General features: G+C 40.8%; 2 protein-coding genes across 4 annotated transcripts in view; both read right to left on the reverse strand.

Moving 5' to 3' along the window:
• Nucleotides 1-17,489, reverse strand: part of LOC138970706 (uncharacterized) — a 112,892-nt gene that overhangs the window by 47,229 nt on the left and 48,174 nt on the right. The window lies entirely within an intron of this gene.
• LOC138970711 (uncharacterized) lies at nt 3,925-15,688 on the reverse strand. Its single transcript, XM_070343198.1, has 5 exons — nt 15,624-15,688; nt 9,515-9,693; nt 7,687-7,788; nt 6,483-6,569; nt 3,925-4,470 (listed from the first exon to the last, which is right to left on the reverse strand). The coding sequence occupies exons 2-5, from the start codon at nt 9,678-9,680 to the stop codon at nt 3,950-3,952; spliced, it is 876 nt and encodes a 291-aa protein (XP_070199299.1). The 5' UTR covers nt 9,681-9,693; nt 15,624-15,688; the 3' UTR covers nt 3,925-3,949.

The raw sequence follows: 17,489 nt of genomic DNA on the forward strand, positions 1-17,489 counted from the left end.
GGGGATTTCATACCCAGGAACTCTCATGTCAAATTTCATAAAGATCGGCCCAGTAGTTTAGTCTGAATCGCTCTACACACACACAGACACACAGACACACAGACACACGCACATACACCACGACCCTCGTTTCGATTCCCCCTCGATGTTAAAATATTTAGTCAAAACTTGACTAAATATAAAAAGAGAGGGAGGGACAAACAGACAAACAGATAGACTTGACACAGATATACTGAGAGACTGTAGTTCAGCGTGTTGAACCAGGCCAAACTCGTTTAGCATAGCACGGAGTGTGGGGTCCATGTGTGGATCACCTGATAAAAACAAATCAGGTCTAATGTATGTTCTGACTCAGAAGAACCTTTTTTTTTTTTTCTCTTTTTTTTTAAATCTCAGTTGCATGCTTCAACCCTTTTTTTTGCCTTTTTTTTAATTTTTTTTAATTTTTATTTTTTTGTTGTTGGCGGGGAGCATCCTTCTTCATTGATTTTTTTAAATTTTTTTTTAAATTTTTTTATTAAGTAATGTTTTTACTATAACATTAACATTACTATATCTAAATGTATTTTAAGCAACTTTTCTATATAACAATTCCCTCTCAAAAATGCATACAATATCCAGAGGGGAGCCATATATATAGGTTACACACTCCGAGTTCTGAATATCGTGCATATTTTCCCTAGGGTCGATTTTCAGGTATTACCGAGCCTCTGGCGAGGTAATACCTGTAAATCGACCCGAGGGAAAATATGCACGATATTCAGGACGAGGTGTGTAAGCTGTTTATCCCATTACTCCGACGTTTTCATTAAAAAACCGAACTTTTTGACACAAACTCTGCGAGTGCCTGTTTACTGATCATCATACCTTCTGCCACCAAAACTCGTGTCATGATATTCATGTGCGAAACGAGTCCCCTTTTGTCTTTTTGTTTCCAGGATTGTGCCGTTGAATGCATTTGATACTGTGCAGTTACCGGCCGGTTTCAGTCGGTTACCCGAGCTGGCATTCGTCAAAACTGCGAAAGACCGCATTCTGATAATCTTCGCTTCACAGCTAGCGACGGGAGAGAATGATACCCGAAGGGAAGTAACTCATTTTTGACCTGAGTTCAGCGGGATTCGAAAGACCGCGTGTGTGATTTTACAAGCGATGAAGATGATTGCTGAGTTTGTGCTTATTCGAGCCTTTGTGCTTCAGTGTTCAAATTTGTATTACTTACTTCTTCAATCGTCACTTACTGATTTAGGTGAGCCTAACTTGATGTCTGTCGTTGTCTTAGGCGAGATATCTGTCTGGGGGAAAACGGCGTACCACTGTCGAGTTGTTTTTATGCGGCAACGCATGTAGCCTAGTGGTCTCTGTATGTCCAAGATCCGACCTTCTTCGCCACCTTTTATTCTAACAGTATCACCAACTTTGAAAATGGCAATTTCCATGCTGGTCAACTTGAGCCGAAGATGTATAGCAAACGACAGATCCTGCAGCAGACGACAGATCTGTAGCAGACGACTGATGAGACAGCCCTGTTCTGTTGAACCATATTTAGCAATCAATGCTCTAAAAGCGATAACAAATGAACAAAAGTATAAGCATACTGTTTTAGTGTAAGTTTTATTTTGTCGCTCAAGATTTTGAATCAGGATGCTCTTGGGATTGATCTAAGCGGTTGCCCATGAAGCGTACCTCGTTACGACAACTTTACTAGAGTTGTGCGCCTTGAATCACTGTGTGTCTCTGTCGCTCTCTCTCTCAGTCTCACCGCGTCGGACAACTCATAATCTTCACTCAGCTCTATTCACCCAAACAGATTATGTACATTCTTTGTTGTTTTCTTTATTTCTTCAATGATAATGTTTGTAGATCGTTAGCCAAACGTCAGTTCGACTTTTATACCGCAGAATATCTCAATCGTTTTGCTGAAAAAAAGTAGTCCCGAGTTAACGATAAATATGCAGATGACCTCTATAAATTATTCAGTTGTACTCTGAGATCAAAGACAATGACCAATGACAGGTGAGATCGAGACTCGGTTGTGATGGATAATTCATATGGTTGTGATGGATAATCCAGAATAATCCCCTCCTCAGCTAACAGAGACAAAGAGGCAGGTCATGGGATAACTATAAATACCAACACACATTTTGGCTATCACAATCAAATAATTCACATAACTTATTAGTGCCTTGGAACTTTGTGAATTTTTCAAATACGCCCAAAAAAACTTCCTTTACGGTAATTTTAATAATCATATTATATTTATAATTCACTTTTTAGAGAGTAAAAGAGAGAGAAAGACAGCGAGCGAGAGACACAGGAAGAAAGAAATGTACAGAGAGAGAGAGAAAGGGGTAGAACGGGGGTAGGGAAGTGCTCAAAAGAATGTAACAACTAACGAGTTTCTTCACCACAAAATGATTTTTTTAAACGTGAACGATAGCGAGCGTGCTTTAAAGTATGTGTATGCTAGACAACAACATAAAACAGTCTTGTAATCGTCTTTTAACTCCCGTAAGAAACACTTCTCATTCCCAACCATTCCGCACATCAACACAGCAGCAAAACCATTACATCATAAAAGACTTTGCACACGTGAAACCCCGAATGTGTGCCCTGGTGGGCTAAATTACACAAAGCTTTTTCTGCAATCATGGAATACTTTGAATCAGGTTGCTTCAGCAACGTAAACCAGTATTTTACACATCTGACTGCAGAGTTTACAGAGAGAGAGAGAGAGAGAGAGAGAGAGAGAGAGAGAGAGAGAGAGAGAGAGAGAGAGAGAGAGAGAGAGAGAGAGAGAGAGAGAGACAGACAGACAGAGATAGCGACAGAGACAGATGGGGGGGGGGGGGGGGGAAGACAGAAGAACGTATTTACAGAATGACTGACAAATAGACATAGACAGAGAGAGTAAAAGTGTAAGAGAAAGAAAGAGATACAAAAAGAAAGACCGATACAAACAGAGGGAGGGAGGACAAAAGGAGGGAGAGTGATGAATTCAATGAACACCAAAAACAACAACTGTAACAGACAGCGAGCTAGCTTACAAGTATGTGTAGGCTTGTTTGTCTCTATTTGATACGAACAAAATATAAGAGCGTACCTATCATGGTGGACACGTTGTCCCAGAAGGTCCGTACATCCTTGCGCTCAGTGGAAGCGCCAGGATATATCATCAGAAAGCGGGGAAGCTTTTCTTCAAACCAGTCAGGACGGCGATACCCCGTCTGTATGAACAGCGTGTGGGAGTCTGTGTGTCCTGATGTCTCCACAGCCTGACGTAACAACCTGTCAGTCACTGAGTCGTGACTGTCTACGATGACGATGAGGACACTGTCTGCTGTGGATGATGACGTAGCTACACGACTCTGTGGCGGCACCAGCTGCAGTCCAGTGCGTGTCTTCAGCTCCTCAGTCAGCTCGCTGTGTACAAAGTCTCTGTTGGTGTGACCGTAGATGACGTGCACAGTGTTGTGGTCCGGTGACTGTAACACAGCGTGATGAACCAGGCCAAACTCGTTCAGCATGGCACGGTGTGTGGGGTCCATGTGTGGATCACCTGGACAAAAACAAATTAGGTCTCAGGTATGTACTGACTTAGAAGTAACCTGACTGACCACCTTTCTGAATTTAGATTGAAAGTCATGAAGAGAGAGAGAGAGAGAGAGAGAGAGAGAGAGAGAGAGAGAGAGAGAGAGAGAGAGAGATAAAGAGAGGGAGAGAGGGAGACAGGCAGACAGACTGACATACAGGCTGACTGACAAACAGACATAGAAAGAGGGAGAGAGAGAGAGAGAGAGAGAGAGAGAGAGAGAGAGAGAGAGAGAAAGACAGCGAGCGAGAGAAAACAGGAAGAAATATAAATATACAGAGGGAGAGAGAAAGGAGGAGAAACAAGTAAACACAAGGAAAACGACAGCCAGCTTGCTTGCAAGTATGTGTATGCTTGTTATTCTCCAATGATAGAAACAAACCGTATGAGCGTACCTATCATGGTCGACACGTTGTCCCAGAATAAGGTCCGTACATCCTTGGGCCCTGTGAAAGCGCCAGCGGACACTGAGGACTGTCTGGGAAGGACATATAAAGAGTGGTCCATCTCAGGCCCAGGATATACCATCACAGTACAGCGGGGTAGATTTTCTTCAACCCAGCCAGAACGGTAATACCCCTTATGTATAAATAATGTGTGGGTGTCTGGGTGTCCTGATGTCTCCACAGCCTCACGTAAAAACCTGTCAGTCACTGAGTAATGACTGTCTACAATGACAATTAGGACACTGTCTGCTGTGAATGATGACGTAGCTACATGACTCTGTGGCGGCACCAGCTGCAGTCCAGTGCGTGTCTTCAGCTCCTCAGTCAGCTCGCTGTGTACAAAGTGTCCGCTGGTGTGACCGTAGATGACGTGCACAGTGTTGTGGTCCGGTGACTGTAACACATCGTGTTGGACCTGGCCACACCTATAACCTGAACAAAACCAATGAAGGTGTATGCTACGCACTGTGTCTGAAAACAGTTTACGCCTTAGTCGAGGTGCCTGCAATAAACATTAAATGGAGAAAATTCAAACGTCACTGCACGTCGTCGTCGTATCAAGGGAAGTAACCAAACCATCACAAAGATCGCACTTTTTTGGGCCTAGTTTACAAAAAGAATTTTAATAAGCTTCTAATACACTTAGTTTTGCAAATAAAAGACAGTACTCCCGCACGGTAGCATTAGTTGTAACGCAAAATTGTACGGTATAACTTTGGAAGCGATCTGTTAGGGGCCTTTGTTCCATATTATCTCTTGACAGTTATAAAACTGTAACTCGACAAGAAAGTAACATCAGTAACATGTCTTTATTGTCTTTATTTCGAAAACATGACGTTATCAATGGGAGACACATAACTTTGACCAGGCAGGTGAAATAATAGTTCCATAACTAAGTTGACACATGAAATTGACACATTAAACTAACGTATACAGGAGTATCTCACATGGAAATAAAAACTCTCATGTACGTTAACATGGTTAGCTCAGTTGGTAGAGCACTGGACTTGCGATCCTAAGGTCGCAAGTTCGACTCCGGGCCGGAGTAAAAATTTCGTTCGAAACTTTTACTACCTTTACGAAAAAAACTACTCCCCCATAACACGAGAAAATTACTTCCAACGACAGGTGTGTTCCGAGTCAACATTTCGGTCGAAAATGTTACTCCCCTGACGAATAAACAACGAATACATTATTCCACCCTAACACGAGCAATTTAATGCCCACGCCAGGTGTACAACTTGTACTCCCCTGTCCCCTGTTAGTCTTGGTGCTGGAAAGGGTGGAGGGGGGGTTGCGCGACATTTGTTTGCGCGACATTTGTTTGCGCAAGATCACATATTGGCATTATCCCTTCGCCCCCATCCCATTTTCGCGTACGAGTAAAAAAATGTGGGGAGTCAAAATGTCGTGGAAGGAGTAATTTTTTCGTACCTTGGGTAGTTCTTTTCTCGTACGAAAGGTGTACTCGAAGTAAGAATTTCGTACAAAATGTTTACTCAGGAGTAAATTTTTCGTAGAGTAAAAATGTCGTGTTACACCGGATGGACACGGGTCAACTTTATGTGCAGACCCAGAGACGGTAGACATGTCCCACCCCCGTGTCACCACAGTGGCACGTAAAAAAGCTCGGTCATTCTGCCATCAGTACAGATGGCTGATAACACCTAAACACGCATACACTTGTGTATCGAGATATCTTCAAAAGTCGTGAGAGCGTAAAACTCGAATTATCATTTAACCCATATCTAGTCCTTTAGAGGCGAAATATTTAGCCTGTAGGACATGAAGCATTTTCACTATCTAACATGGTCACGTTCATGTTCTAAGAACAAGGCACGCGCCTTTGTCCACATGCGTTTGAACTCGCAGTAGAAATGGTAAAACACAAGAAATACGTATGTCAGCTACTCAAAACACTCTGTTCTATGTATCGTGGACTTTATCCCCTGTTTAAAAGATCTCAAGTGGTATCTATCATGTTAATGCGATGCGACGGTGAGTCATCCTGGAAAGGGCTTGCGTCGTAAATTACCTACACATGACAGAATTGTAGGTAACACGTACACACACGCACGCACGCACGCACGTACGCACACGCACGCACGTACTTACGCACGCACGCACGCACGCACGCGCACGCACGCGCACGCACGCACGCACACACACACACACACATACACACTCACACACACACACACACACACACACACACACACTCACACACACACACACACACACACACACGAAGTGCGCACGGAAAAGACCCTGTAATCCCTGTCAGAGTTCCTTGTGTATAAGACGCCGGCCTCCCAAGCGGAAGGTCGTAGGTTCGAATCATGGCCGCGCCTGGTGAGTTAAGTTTTTTACACGCATAAATATAAATACAAATATGATTTGATTGCATGCGAACTAAACCATATTCCTTACATTTCAGAACATACCTAAAATGCTGCTGAGAGACCCGAATGAAAGTTGACCATGTTTCTGTCCACCCTCGTCGTGTATTCCACCGCTCATATGAACGACACCTGCATCAATAGAAATGGCAAAACAAAAGAAATACACATGTCAGCTACTCAAAACACTCGGGTCTATGTATCTTATCCCCTGTTTAAAAGATCCCAACTGGTACCTATTATGTAAATGCGACGCGACGGTTAGTCATCATGGGGGGGGGGGGGGGGCTTCCGTTGTATATATATTTACCTACACATGACAGAATTGTGGGTAACACACTCGCACGTACGCACGCACGTACGCACGTACGCACGCACACACACACACACACACACACACACACACACACACACACACACACACACACACACACACACACACACACCGATGCTATGGTTAGGAAAGCCCAGCAGCGCCTGTACTATGGTCAGAAATCTGACATATACATCCATGTCTGTAGTGAAGTTGAACCCCTTGCAGAAAGTTTCAAAAGTTATCTGAAAGCTTTTTGACACAAGTACACCAAGCAAAGGATATGCTTCAGTATGTGTAAAAACAAAGACTTTAACACAGATTTGTGGATACCTTTTAAATCCGTAATTAATGTCAGAGGGTCACGTATGAGCAGACCTTTCTGGGTGTGAAAAGAACCCCGTGTGCACGATAAAGATCACAAACTTACGACAAAGTCTCAGGGCTTGAAAAAACAAAAGAACACGGGAGTAGGAAAACAAAACAAAGACAGTTTAAACACTGTACGACAGGCGTAGGGGGTAAGACGCCGGTCTCCCAAGCGTACGGTCGTGGGTTCGAATCACGGCCGCGCCTGGTGGGTTAAGGGTGGAGATTTGTCAGAATCTCCAAAATCAACTTATGTGCAGACCTGGTAGTGCTTTATCCCCCTTCGTTTGTACACGCAAGCACAAGACCAAGTGCGCACGGAAAAGATCCTGTAATCCATGTCAGAGTTCCTAGTGTATAAGACGCCGGCCTCCCAAGCGGAAGGTCGTGGGTTCGAATCATGGCCGCGCCTGGTGAGTTAAGGTTGGAGTTTGTTTTTTTACGAATTTCCAATGTCAACTTATGTGCAGACCTTATCCCATTTCGTTTGTACAGGCATAAATATTAATACAAATATGACTTGATTGCATGCAAACGTAACCATATTCCTTGCATTTCGGAACATACCTGAACCTCCAGATTTGCCAGATGAACTGCTGCTGGGAGACCAAGGTGAAAGTTGACCACATTGTTTCTGGTTCTGTATTCCACCGCCCATATGAACGACACCTGCATCAATAAAAATGGCAGAACAAAACAAAAACGCATGTCAGCTACTCAAAACACCAGGAAGCCGAGCGAATGAAACAGGAAAACAAAACAAAGACACTTACAAACACTGCACGACAGGCGTAGTGGCCGTGGGGATAAGACTCCGGTCTCCCAAGCAGAAGGTTATTGGTTCGAATCCCGGTCGCGCCTGGTGGGTTAAGGTTGGAGGTTTTTTCCTTCTCCAAATCTCCAAGGTCAACTTATGTACAGACCTGGTAGTGCCTTATCCCCCTTCGTTCGTACACGCAAGTACAAGACCAAATGCGCAAGGAAAAGATCCTGTAATCCATGTCAGAGTTCGGTTGGCTATAGAAACACGAAGATACCCAGCATACTTCCCCCGAAAGCGGCGTATGGCTGCCTAAATGGCGGAGTAAAAACTGTCAAACACGAAAAAACACACACGAGTGAACGAGGGAGTTTCAACCCATGAAAGCAGAAGAGGAAAACACTGTACCACCACCGCCAACATCATCACCACCACCACCATGAACAAACACAAGAAAATTAATACGCATGTCAGCTAATCACAATTTCTTGTTCAAGTAGCTTATCGGTTGGACATTCTCCTGTATCAAAAAGATGCCATATAGTACCTATCATGAATTGTCATCGATTTTGTTAAATGGTACCTAACGTTTTTGACAGGTCGATTTGAAGGGCACCCTTATTTGAGCGGCAGCCTCTATAGATCCCTGTAAACAAATCTTTGATCCGAAAGGTGTGCCAGATAGCTTTAAGGGGGCACACCTACCTGAATGATCGTGAAATATCGTTATAAAACCATGAACCACTGTAAATACCTTCTTTTTTTTTTAATAACAATTGGTATACCTGTGTGAAATTGAATGCTCTTATTCATGGAAATTTATTGGTAAAAGGTGGCAACATTTCTTACACTTACTTTTTGACACAATATTGACAACACCTCTAGCATGGTTTCTGATATTTGGTGGTCATGATAAACACTGTAGTAGCTGGCTTCTGAACCTCAGGCAACTTTGTTGTGTTCATATAATTTTAAAGCAGTCATTTTTCCTGAAATACTGATTTTCAAAGTATATTTGCAAAGAACAAAACTTCATAATTTCAAGAAAACTAAAGCAATACCAAATCTGGAGCTTCATAAGCCAGCCACTAATGCCCAGAAACAGTATGCAAAATTGTGTAGATATCTTGGACAGTGTCGGAAATATCGAGTAAAAACGTGTAGGAAATGTTGCCACCTTTTAACACCTGTATTTCATTAGATAATTAATGTTCTGCACATATATTACGGTTAAAACATTTTTAACAAATTCCATGAAAAAGAACATTCAATTTCATACAGGTATACCTATTATCATAAAAAAGGCAAGTTTATGATTTTATAACAATGTTGCACGATCATTCGGGTAGGCGTGCCCCCTTTATAGACATAAACAGTTATAATGAAATGACACGGGGATTATTGTTTTACTTAGGGTGCAAAATTTGCCACAATAATTGGCTTGCGCAGTGGAATTTATTAAACTGACCTGAGAAGTTGACTGTTTTTGTTTGAAACCTCATCACTATATTTTTGCTTGAGAAATGTGCATTTTAATGGAGAAGAGTATGTATGTACCATACTTCAATCAATTTCAATAAAGACTTAATTGATTACATGCGAACGAAACTATATTCCTTGCATTTCAGCACATACCTGAACGTCTTGATTTTCTAGGTTGCTGTCTTCCCTTGTGAAATGGATACCCCTCGTCTTTCATAGTGACGTCATTGTCCAGAGTTGAGTCTGACGTTGTGGACTCTTCCACGGAGGATGCTTCACGTGATGTCATTTTCTTTGCTTCTTGGATGGTTTCTGCCATTTTTAACCAAAGCCTGCGGAACGTGACAATTCAGCAAAGAAGGAATAATTTGCAGTGAGCAATTTGTATAATGTTAAGATTTTGTTTTTATATTTAGTCAAGTTTTGACTAAATATTTTAACATCGAGGGGGAATCGAAACGAGGGTCGTGGTGTATGTGTGTGTGTGTGTGTGTGTGTGTGTGCGTGTGTGTGTGTGTGTGTGTGTGTGTGTGTAGAGCGATTCAGACTAAACTACTGGACCGATCTTTATGAAATTTGACATGAGAGTTCCTGGGTATGAAATCCCCGAACGTTTTTTTCATTTTTTTGATAAATGTCTTTGATGACGTCATATCCGGCTTTTCGTGAAAGTTGAGGCGGCACTGTCACGCCCTCATTTTTCAAATTGGTTGAAATTTTGGTCAAGTAATCTTCGACGAAGCCCGGGGTTCGGTATTGCATTTCAGCTTGGTGGCTTAAAAATTAATTAATGACTTTGGTCATTAAAAATCTGAAAATTGTAAAAAAAAATAAAAATTTATAAAACGATCCAAATTTACGTTTATCTTTATCTCCATCATTTGCTGATTCCAAAAACATATAAATATGTTATATTCGGATTAAAAACAAGCTCTGAAAATTAAATATATAAAAATTATTATCAAAATTAAATTGTCCAAATCAATTTAAAAACACTTTCATCTTATTCCTTGTCGGTTCCTGATTCCAAAAACATATAGATATGATATGTTTGGATTAAAAACACGCTCAGAAAGTTAAAACAAAGAGAGGTACAGAAAAGCGTGCTATCCTTCTTAGCGTGCATTGCGTTCAGTTTCATTCTGTGAGTTCGACAGCTACTTGACTAAATATTGTATTTTCGCCTTACGCGACTTGTTTAATCTCTGTCAGCTGTTTTGAAAGACGTTTTCAATTGAGGTTCATATCATTGCGTTTCCTTAAAAAGCGTATAACTGGAGGTGGCCTACGTGACAAGTCGCAACGTTACTCAATCCCACGATTAATACGAGGGGTCAGATTGACCTGACCTAGTTCACTGGATGGGGAACTCAGTCACAAGCTCTTTCTCGTTGCAAAGTTGTGTAGAGCAGGCTGTTGTACCAATTCAATAAACTGGCTTCGCACGCGCTCACTGCCAAAGTTAATTCACTGACATTGTTGTTACTGCTGAGTTAAAGTAAATTATGAAACTCAATGTCAACGAGGTTTTATGGGGTAAATTGTAAAAAACCGTTTGTCCAGGGCCATGAGATCATTTATTTGCGTGTACAATGTTGTGGGACTGGCGTTGCTCTATGCTCCTGCGCTAATGTTGGCAGGGTTTATCTTCTTAAATTCTTCATATGAATAAGAAGCCTTCGTGGTGTAACGGATATAACATTGCGCTTCGGACCCAATAGTCCCAGGTTCGAGACGCACAATGAACTTCATTACATTTAGTCAAGTTTTGACTAAATGTTTTAACATAGAGGGGGAATCGAGACGAGGGTCGTGGTGTATGTGTGTGTGTGTGTGCAGGGCCGGACCAAATGAGTTGTAAGGGGGGGGGTTCCTCCTTTTTTTGGGGGGGGAAAATCAGCGAAGTGGCTTTGCAGGCGCGCGAACTAGGGGGGTCCGGGGGCATGCTCCCCCGGAAAATTTTTGTTAAGAGCAGCATTGTTTTGGTGCTAAAACTAGTAAAAAAAAAACCCACTCAAAGCAAGGTACATGCTTTTTCCAGGGGTGGGGTTCCGGAACCCCTGGAACCCCTCCCTGGGTCCGGCCCTGTGTGTGTGTGTGTGTGTGTGTGTTTTGTGTGTGTGTGTGTGTGTGTGTGTGTGTGTGTGTGTGTGTGTGTGTGTAGAGCGATTCAGACCAAACTACCGGACCGATCTTTATGAAATTTGACATGAGAGTTCCTGGGAATGATATCCCCGGAAAATGTTTTATTTTTTTCGATAAATACTTTTGATGACGTCATATCCGGCTTTTTGTAAAAGTTGAGGCGGCACTGTCACACCCTCATTTTTCAATCAAATTGATTGAAATTTTTGTAAAGCAATCTTCTACAAAGGCCGGACTTCGGTATTGCATTTAAGCTTGGTGGCTTAAAAATTGATTGATGACTTTTGTCATTAAAAATCTGAAAATTGTAATAATATATTTTATATAAAACGATCCAAATTTACGTTCATCTTATTCTACGTCATTTCCTGATTCCAAAAACATATACATATGTTATATTTCGATTAAAAACAAGCTCTGAAAATTAAAAATATAAAAATTATGATTAAAATTAAATTTTTGAAATCGATTTAAAAACAATTTCATCGTTTTCCTTGTCGGTTTCTGATTCAAAAAACATATAGATATGATATGTTTGGATTCAAAACAAGCTCAGAAAGTTGAAAAGAATAGAGATACAGAAAAGCGTGCTATGCAGCACAGCGAAACCACTATGCTACCGCGCTGAACAGGCTCGTCAGTTTCACTCCGTTATGCACAAACAGCGGACTACGGTCATTGTGAAAAAATGCAGTGCGTTCAGTTTCATTCTGTGAGTTCCACAGCTTGACTAAATGTAGTAATTTCGCCTTACGCGACTTGTTTTTTATGTTTTCGTATTCGTTAATGATTATGAAGTGCCAGTTGACTGGTTTTGTATGTGTTAATTTTGAATCATATTCATAGCGTGTGTCAAAATTGTATCGTAAGATGCTTATAATAGATCAAACCAACTTTTTTTTTAATTCTTCATATAATGATTGTTTTTAATCTGCACTTTAAATCGCTGTATTTAAAGTTGAAATTCATTGAAATAAAGAGAAGTTATGGCCGTTGTGTATTATTTGCATCTTTTTTAAAGCACAGGTTAGTGCACCATGAAAACAGTGTTTGCTCAAAACAGGGAACGCGCCTATTTCTAGAAAAAAAATACGTACACTTCATGAAAGAAAGTTATGAAGAAAGTTGCACACAATAATTCGTAATCAAAAAAACAATTTTGTGCACCAAATTTCTTTTAAAGTGTCCAGTATTTCAGTTTCGATTTATAATGTTGAACATTTCTGCAAGGTTTTGACATTTTGAATCCCTGCATGTCCCATTTCTGTAACTGAAAATGGAGAAGAAATTGCATTTTCTTGGCTTTTTCCAGATGGCTAGAATGCTTTTAATCATCTAAGGCCTACACACATTTCACAGTCCATGTATTTGCAAAAAAGACGGTTCAACATAGATAGATTTCGAACTTACAGATACGATGTATCTCCTTCAGTCCGCTGTAGCGTTTGATACATTTCAGCTAAACTAAGTTGCTTCAATTTACATGCAGATGAAATCTCCATTGGCTTCAGGAAATTTGAACAGAGTGCGTGCACAAGATCTCAAGGATGCTAGTGTCAACCCCGGTGTCTATGACACCTTATACATGTTAATGAAAAACATCAAGAGAACTGCCGCTTGTTTTCGTAATGCACTGTACGATTTACTTGCAAGGTTTAGGTCTCTTGGACCAACTTCCCCTGTTCTTCACACTATCTGATGATGACATGCCCTGAACTGCTAAAGATCGCCAACAATAATTTCTTATTTTAACGCTTCACCACAAAGCTCGTTTTCTACAACAGTAATACAAGATCCGTTTAAGAGTGCAGCCAGGCTGTGTATCAAATCAAATAATATCAATTGTACTTAATTATCTCAAATACAGGTATTTAAGCTGCTGTGTATTAACTTCAAGACAAACGAAACACTACAACATTAATATTACATTAAAATATACCGTAAACTACATTGTATACGCCCGCCCCCCATTCCCCCCACCCCTCAATTTTGTCCGAAAGTTGAGGGTGGGCGTTTAATAGGTACTAAACCCTTTGCTTGAGCAGTTCCTTTACTATACAGAATAAGGATATTTTGGTCAGTGTTCAAAGGATGCGTTTATTGCACAAAATGTTCCTCTCTCACAGAATTCTGCAAGCAAACCACGAAGGAAATATTGTTGTTGTATGGAATAAACGCATATCACAATCAGTTGTAGAATGATAAGTCACGTCTCGGAAACTAAAAGATTATTTGTTGACAGTGTGTCACCCAATGAGGGGAAAACTGTGTATGAGGGACAACGTCTTGATTCACGGACTTTCATCCTTCAATCAGTTAACGCTCGTTTTCATATGTTACGCGGATAGTTCACGCCTATCACATGTCCTGATTGAAACCCTTTTAAACTGGAAATTCCAAAACTTGCCGGGAGATACATGTACGATGGCTGATCAAAAATGTTCTCTTGTTCGAACAAACTCACGCAAAAAAACATCAAAAAGAATATATAGGCCTATCAAATTACACAAGAATGGTGATCAAATGGCTTTAAAAACACAAAAACCGATTCTAATGAGGAACGTATCAAAACATTTTGAATGGAATTTGTACTCATCATAATTTGACACACAGAAATAGATAGCACTGAGTTTTTTTATATAGCCTTCTGATATCAAAGTAATTATCATCATTATACATGGCCACAGATAGACCTTTATTATCTAAAAAAAATAAATTAAAAAATAGAGAATACTACATGGCTTGCTTTACCAGATTTACACGAGTTTATTTTTAAAATACTGATTGACCTGCGAGCGAATTTAAAAAGCAACAAGTTGTCCATCATACAAGCAGGCCTTAATTTGCAGAAACAACACCTGAACCGAAGACGACTGCTCTTTTAGTGTATAGACTACACACACTGTATTCAACCTATGTGCCTCAGCAAACTTTGAATGCACTTTATTTTCACACGCAGAAACACACACACAAACACACACACACACACACACACACACACACACACACACACACACACACACACACACACACACACACACACACACACACACTAAGGCGAAATAAGCTATTGATCCAAACTCTAATTTGGGAACCCCGCTACGAGATCTAGTCATGTTGGGGCGGGGATATAGCTCAGTTGGTAGCGCGCTGGATTTGTATTCAGTTGGCCGCTGTCAGCGTGAGTTCGATCCCAGGTTCGGCGGAAATTTATTTCAGAGTCAACTTTGTGTGCAGACTCTCTTCGGTGTCCGAACCCTCCCCCCGTGTACACTACATTGGGTGTGCACGTTAAAGATCCCACGATTGACAAAAGGGTCTTTCCTGGCAAAATTGCTTAGGCACAGTTAATAATTGTCTACCTATACCCGTGTGACTTGGAATAATAGGCCGTGAAAGGTAAATATGCGCCGAAATGGCTGCAATCTACTGGCCGTATAAAATTTCATCTCACACGGCATCACTGCAGAGCGCCTAGAACTGTACCCACGGAATATGCGCGATATAAGACTCATTGATTGATTGATTGATTGATGTTCTTGTTTTGCGCTTGATAGTCTAGTCATTTCTGTTCAGGCATAGTTTTGTTTACTAACAGTGTTGTCAAAATTTCGGAATAAAATTAGTTTATTTCCTATGCTAAACCCGACTCGGAATAAGTTGTTCATAACGCCAGAATCGATGTGGAAGGAATGAAAGGACGGTTTTCTCTCTCTCTAACTCTCCCTTGTGTTTGTCAAATCGTTGACTTTGCGTAGATAACTAATCTACTGACTGATTTTTGAACAACAGACTGATTGTCGATTAACACCAAGTCCCCCCTCCTCCCCCTTTTAACATAGTGACGATTGCATTCCTGACATAATTTTGAACCGATAAAGGAATCCTAATGGTTTTCCAGAAGCAAGCTATATTATATATGTCTGTCAGTCAGTCAAGCCTGTCCGACTCTGTGCAATGAACTGTCTCAGCGGTGTATGCGATCTTTGGAAGGCAGAACTCACACCGAGTAAAAATTCTCCATTGGCAAGATGTGCAAAAAGATTGTGAATCTCATCTTATCGCTGTACGCCTATTAAGTTTGTAAAACAAGAAATTAACATTCTTTGGTGTTTACCTGTACCGTGCGGTCGCCAACCAGGAAGCATTAGGGCAAGTGGTTATCGACTGTCGACGTGACTGCTTGCTAGCTGTTGTTGGGCCGGTAACGCATTTTACCCTCCATGCAACTGCACTTTTGAGGTGTAGTCTATTTTTGCTTCAGCTGGAAAGTACGCAGAGTCTAATTTTAGCAATAGTCCAAAGCAATCACATTTTAGCACATGAATACACGCCGTGGATCGTGTAACTCTGCATTTGCGCCACCGCAACTTTTTATCGCTTCACGCCGACGAAGAGGCAAGCTGCGAGGTAGGTCTCTCGAATGATATATTAAATTGTTAGAATGCTAGGCACTCAGCATGTTCTCAAGTGTTGCATTTCACATACTTATATCCTTAGCTATATTTCTGTATATATTTTTTGATGCTTTGATGGCCCTGGTGATCGTGACGATCTGTTTTTCTTCTCGTTTCCCCATGTTTTGGGCATATTTTCAGTTTCTGCGTCAAATGCAACAAAACGGAGATTACTGGTTATTCTTGGACATGTTCACTGATAACTTTAATGTTTTATGAATCTCCACGTGTAGTTTCTCTGTATATAGTTCCATATATACTTTGCAAGAAGCAGATAAAAAAAAAGTGTCAACAACTCTCTGTAATTCGCCACCGCATCAATTCAATGTTAGATGTAACTCGCCACCGCATTTTTTGTTATTCGCCACCGCACTACGCAAATTGTAATTTTCAAACGCATCAACATCGTGGAGGCATTTAAACCTTTATTTTTGTCACAAAACTGACAGCAATTGATAGGAGCATTTTAACTTTAGTGCTGCAAGTTTTAAACTCAGGGGCGTGGCGTGATCTTGCCTATGCAAAGGATTTAAAGGCACCATGAGTTGACAAATCAAACTGTAGTATTTTTTCTTCTTCTTCTTCTTCTTCTTCTTCTTCTTCTTCTTCTTCTTCTTCTTCTTCTTCTTCTTCTTCTTCTGTATGAAAAGTATGCTTATCTGTACTTGAGTGTATAACCCACATGTACTGGAATGTGTTTATATATATATGACCCCCCCAAAAAAAATCCCTGGGACTATGAGATTCAAGAGGTTTAGGGTATGATGACATCAATAGGAAATATAACAGTGCTTACCGTAAGAGTGAAAAAAATACTATATTTACAAGTGGGAAATGCATCGATGACTGCTAGTGATGATCTGAACAGATTACGCAGCAAAATAAAGACACATCAGAACATGAAGACCAACATTTTCACCAATGAGATTTCACTTCTAGGAAGGCACGCTGATGAAAAGTTTGTCCTCATGTTCTCTTATGCATTCATTTACATTCGGAAGATTGACTACACATACAAGAATGTACAAAAACGTTCCGCATTCCGTATCCCGTCAGAAAAGTTATTGTATAAGTATATGTGATTGAAGAGCGCAGCGATTCTTGCCATTCTAGCAATAAACACTCAGTGGCTGAAATCACTAAGTTTGACAATATGGAACCTACCTCTTCCTGTTTGATTTGCGGTCACTTGAGTCTGAAACTGGGCCTGGAACGCTCCTGTTAAAAACATTGTGGGGCCAAATACCACATAACTCTAAAATTCTTAAGCTTCGTTGGTGTTTATGTGTGTGAAATAATTCTAAAATTCAGTCATTCCTATTACCAGTGACATCACAAAAACTCATCAGTTTGACGCTGGAAGAGAAAAGAACGCCTCTGACAGACGTGACGTTTTTCGGGAAAGAAGAATGACGAAGAGTGTGGGAGTGAAACGCCGCCAGGTGCGTCTCAGAAACGTGTTCTACAAAAGCTGAACTATACCCTGAACTGAACAACTCCAAATCAATATTTTCAATTGGAAGTGA

Source organism: Littorina saxatilis, linkage group LG7 (assembly GCF_037325665.1).
Source record: "Littorina saxatilis isolate snail1 linkage group LG7, US_GU_Lsax_2.0, whole genome shotgun sequence".
NCBI classification, from domain to species: domain Eukaryota; kingdom Metazoa; phylum Mollusca; class Gastropoda; order Littorinimorpha; family Littorinidae; genus Littorina; species Littorina saxatilis.

Bases quoted from the DNA above. Each gene is read 5' to 3' on its own strand.
- LOC138970711 (XM_070343198.1), bottom strand. From the start codon at position 9,680: ATGGCAGAAACCATCCAAGAAGCAAAGAAAATGACATCACGTGAAGCA. The intron at 6,570-7,686 runs GTATGTTCCGAA...CTATTGATGCAG, and splicing joins TGGCAAATCTGGAGGTTCAG to GTGTCGTTCATATGAGCGGT. The intron at 4,471-6,482 runs GTATGTTCTGAA...GGTTTTGTTCAG, and splicing joins GTCTCTCAGCAGCATTTTAG to GTTATAGGTGTGGCCAGGTC.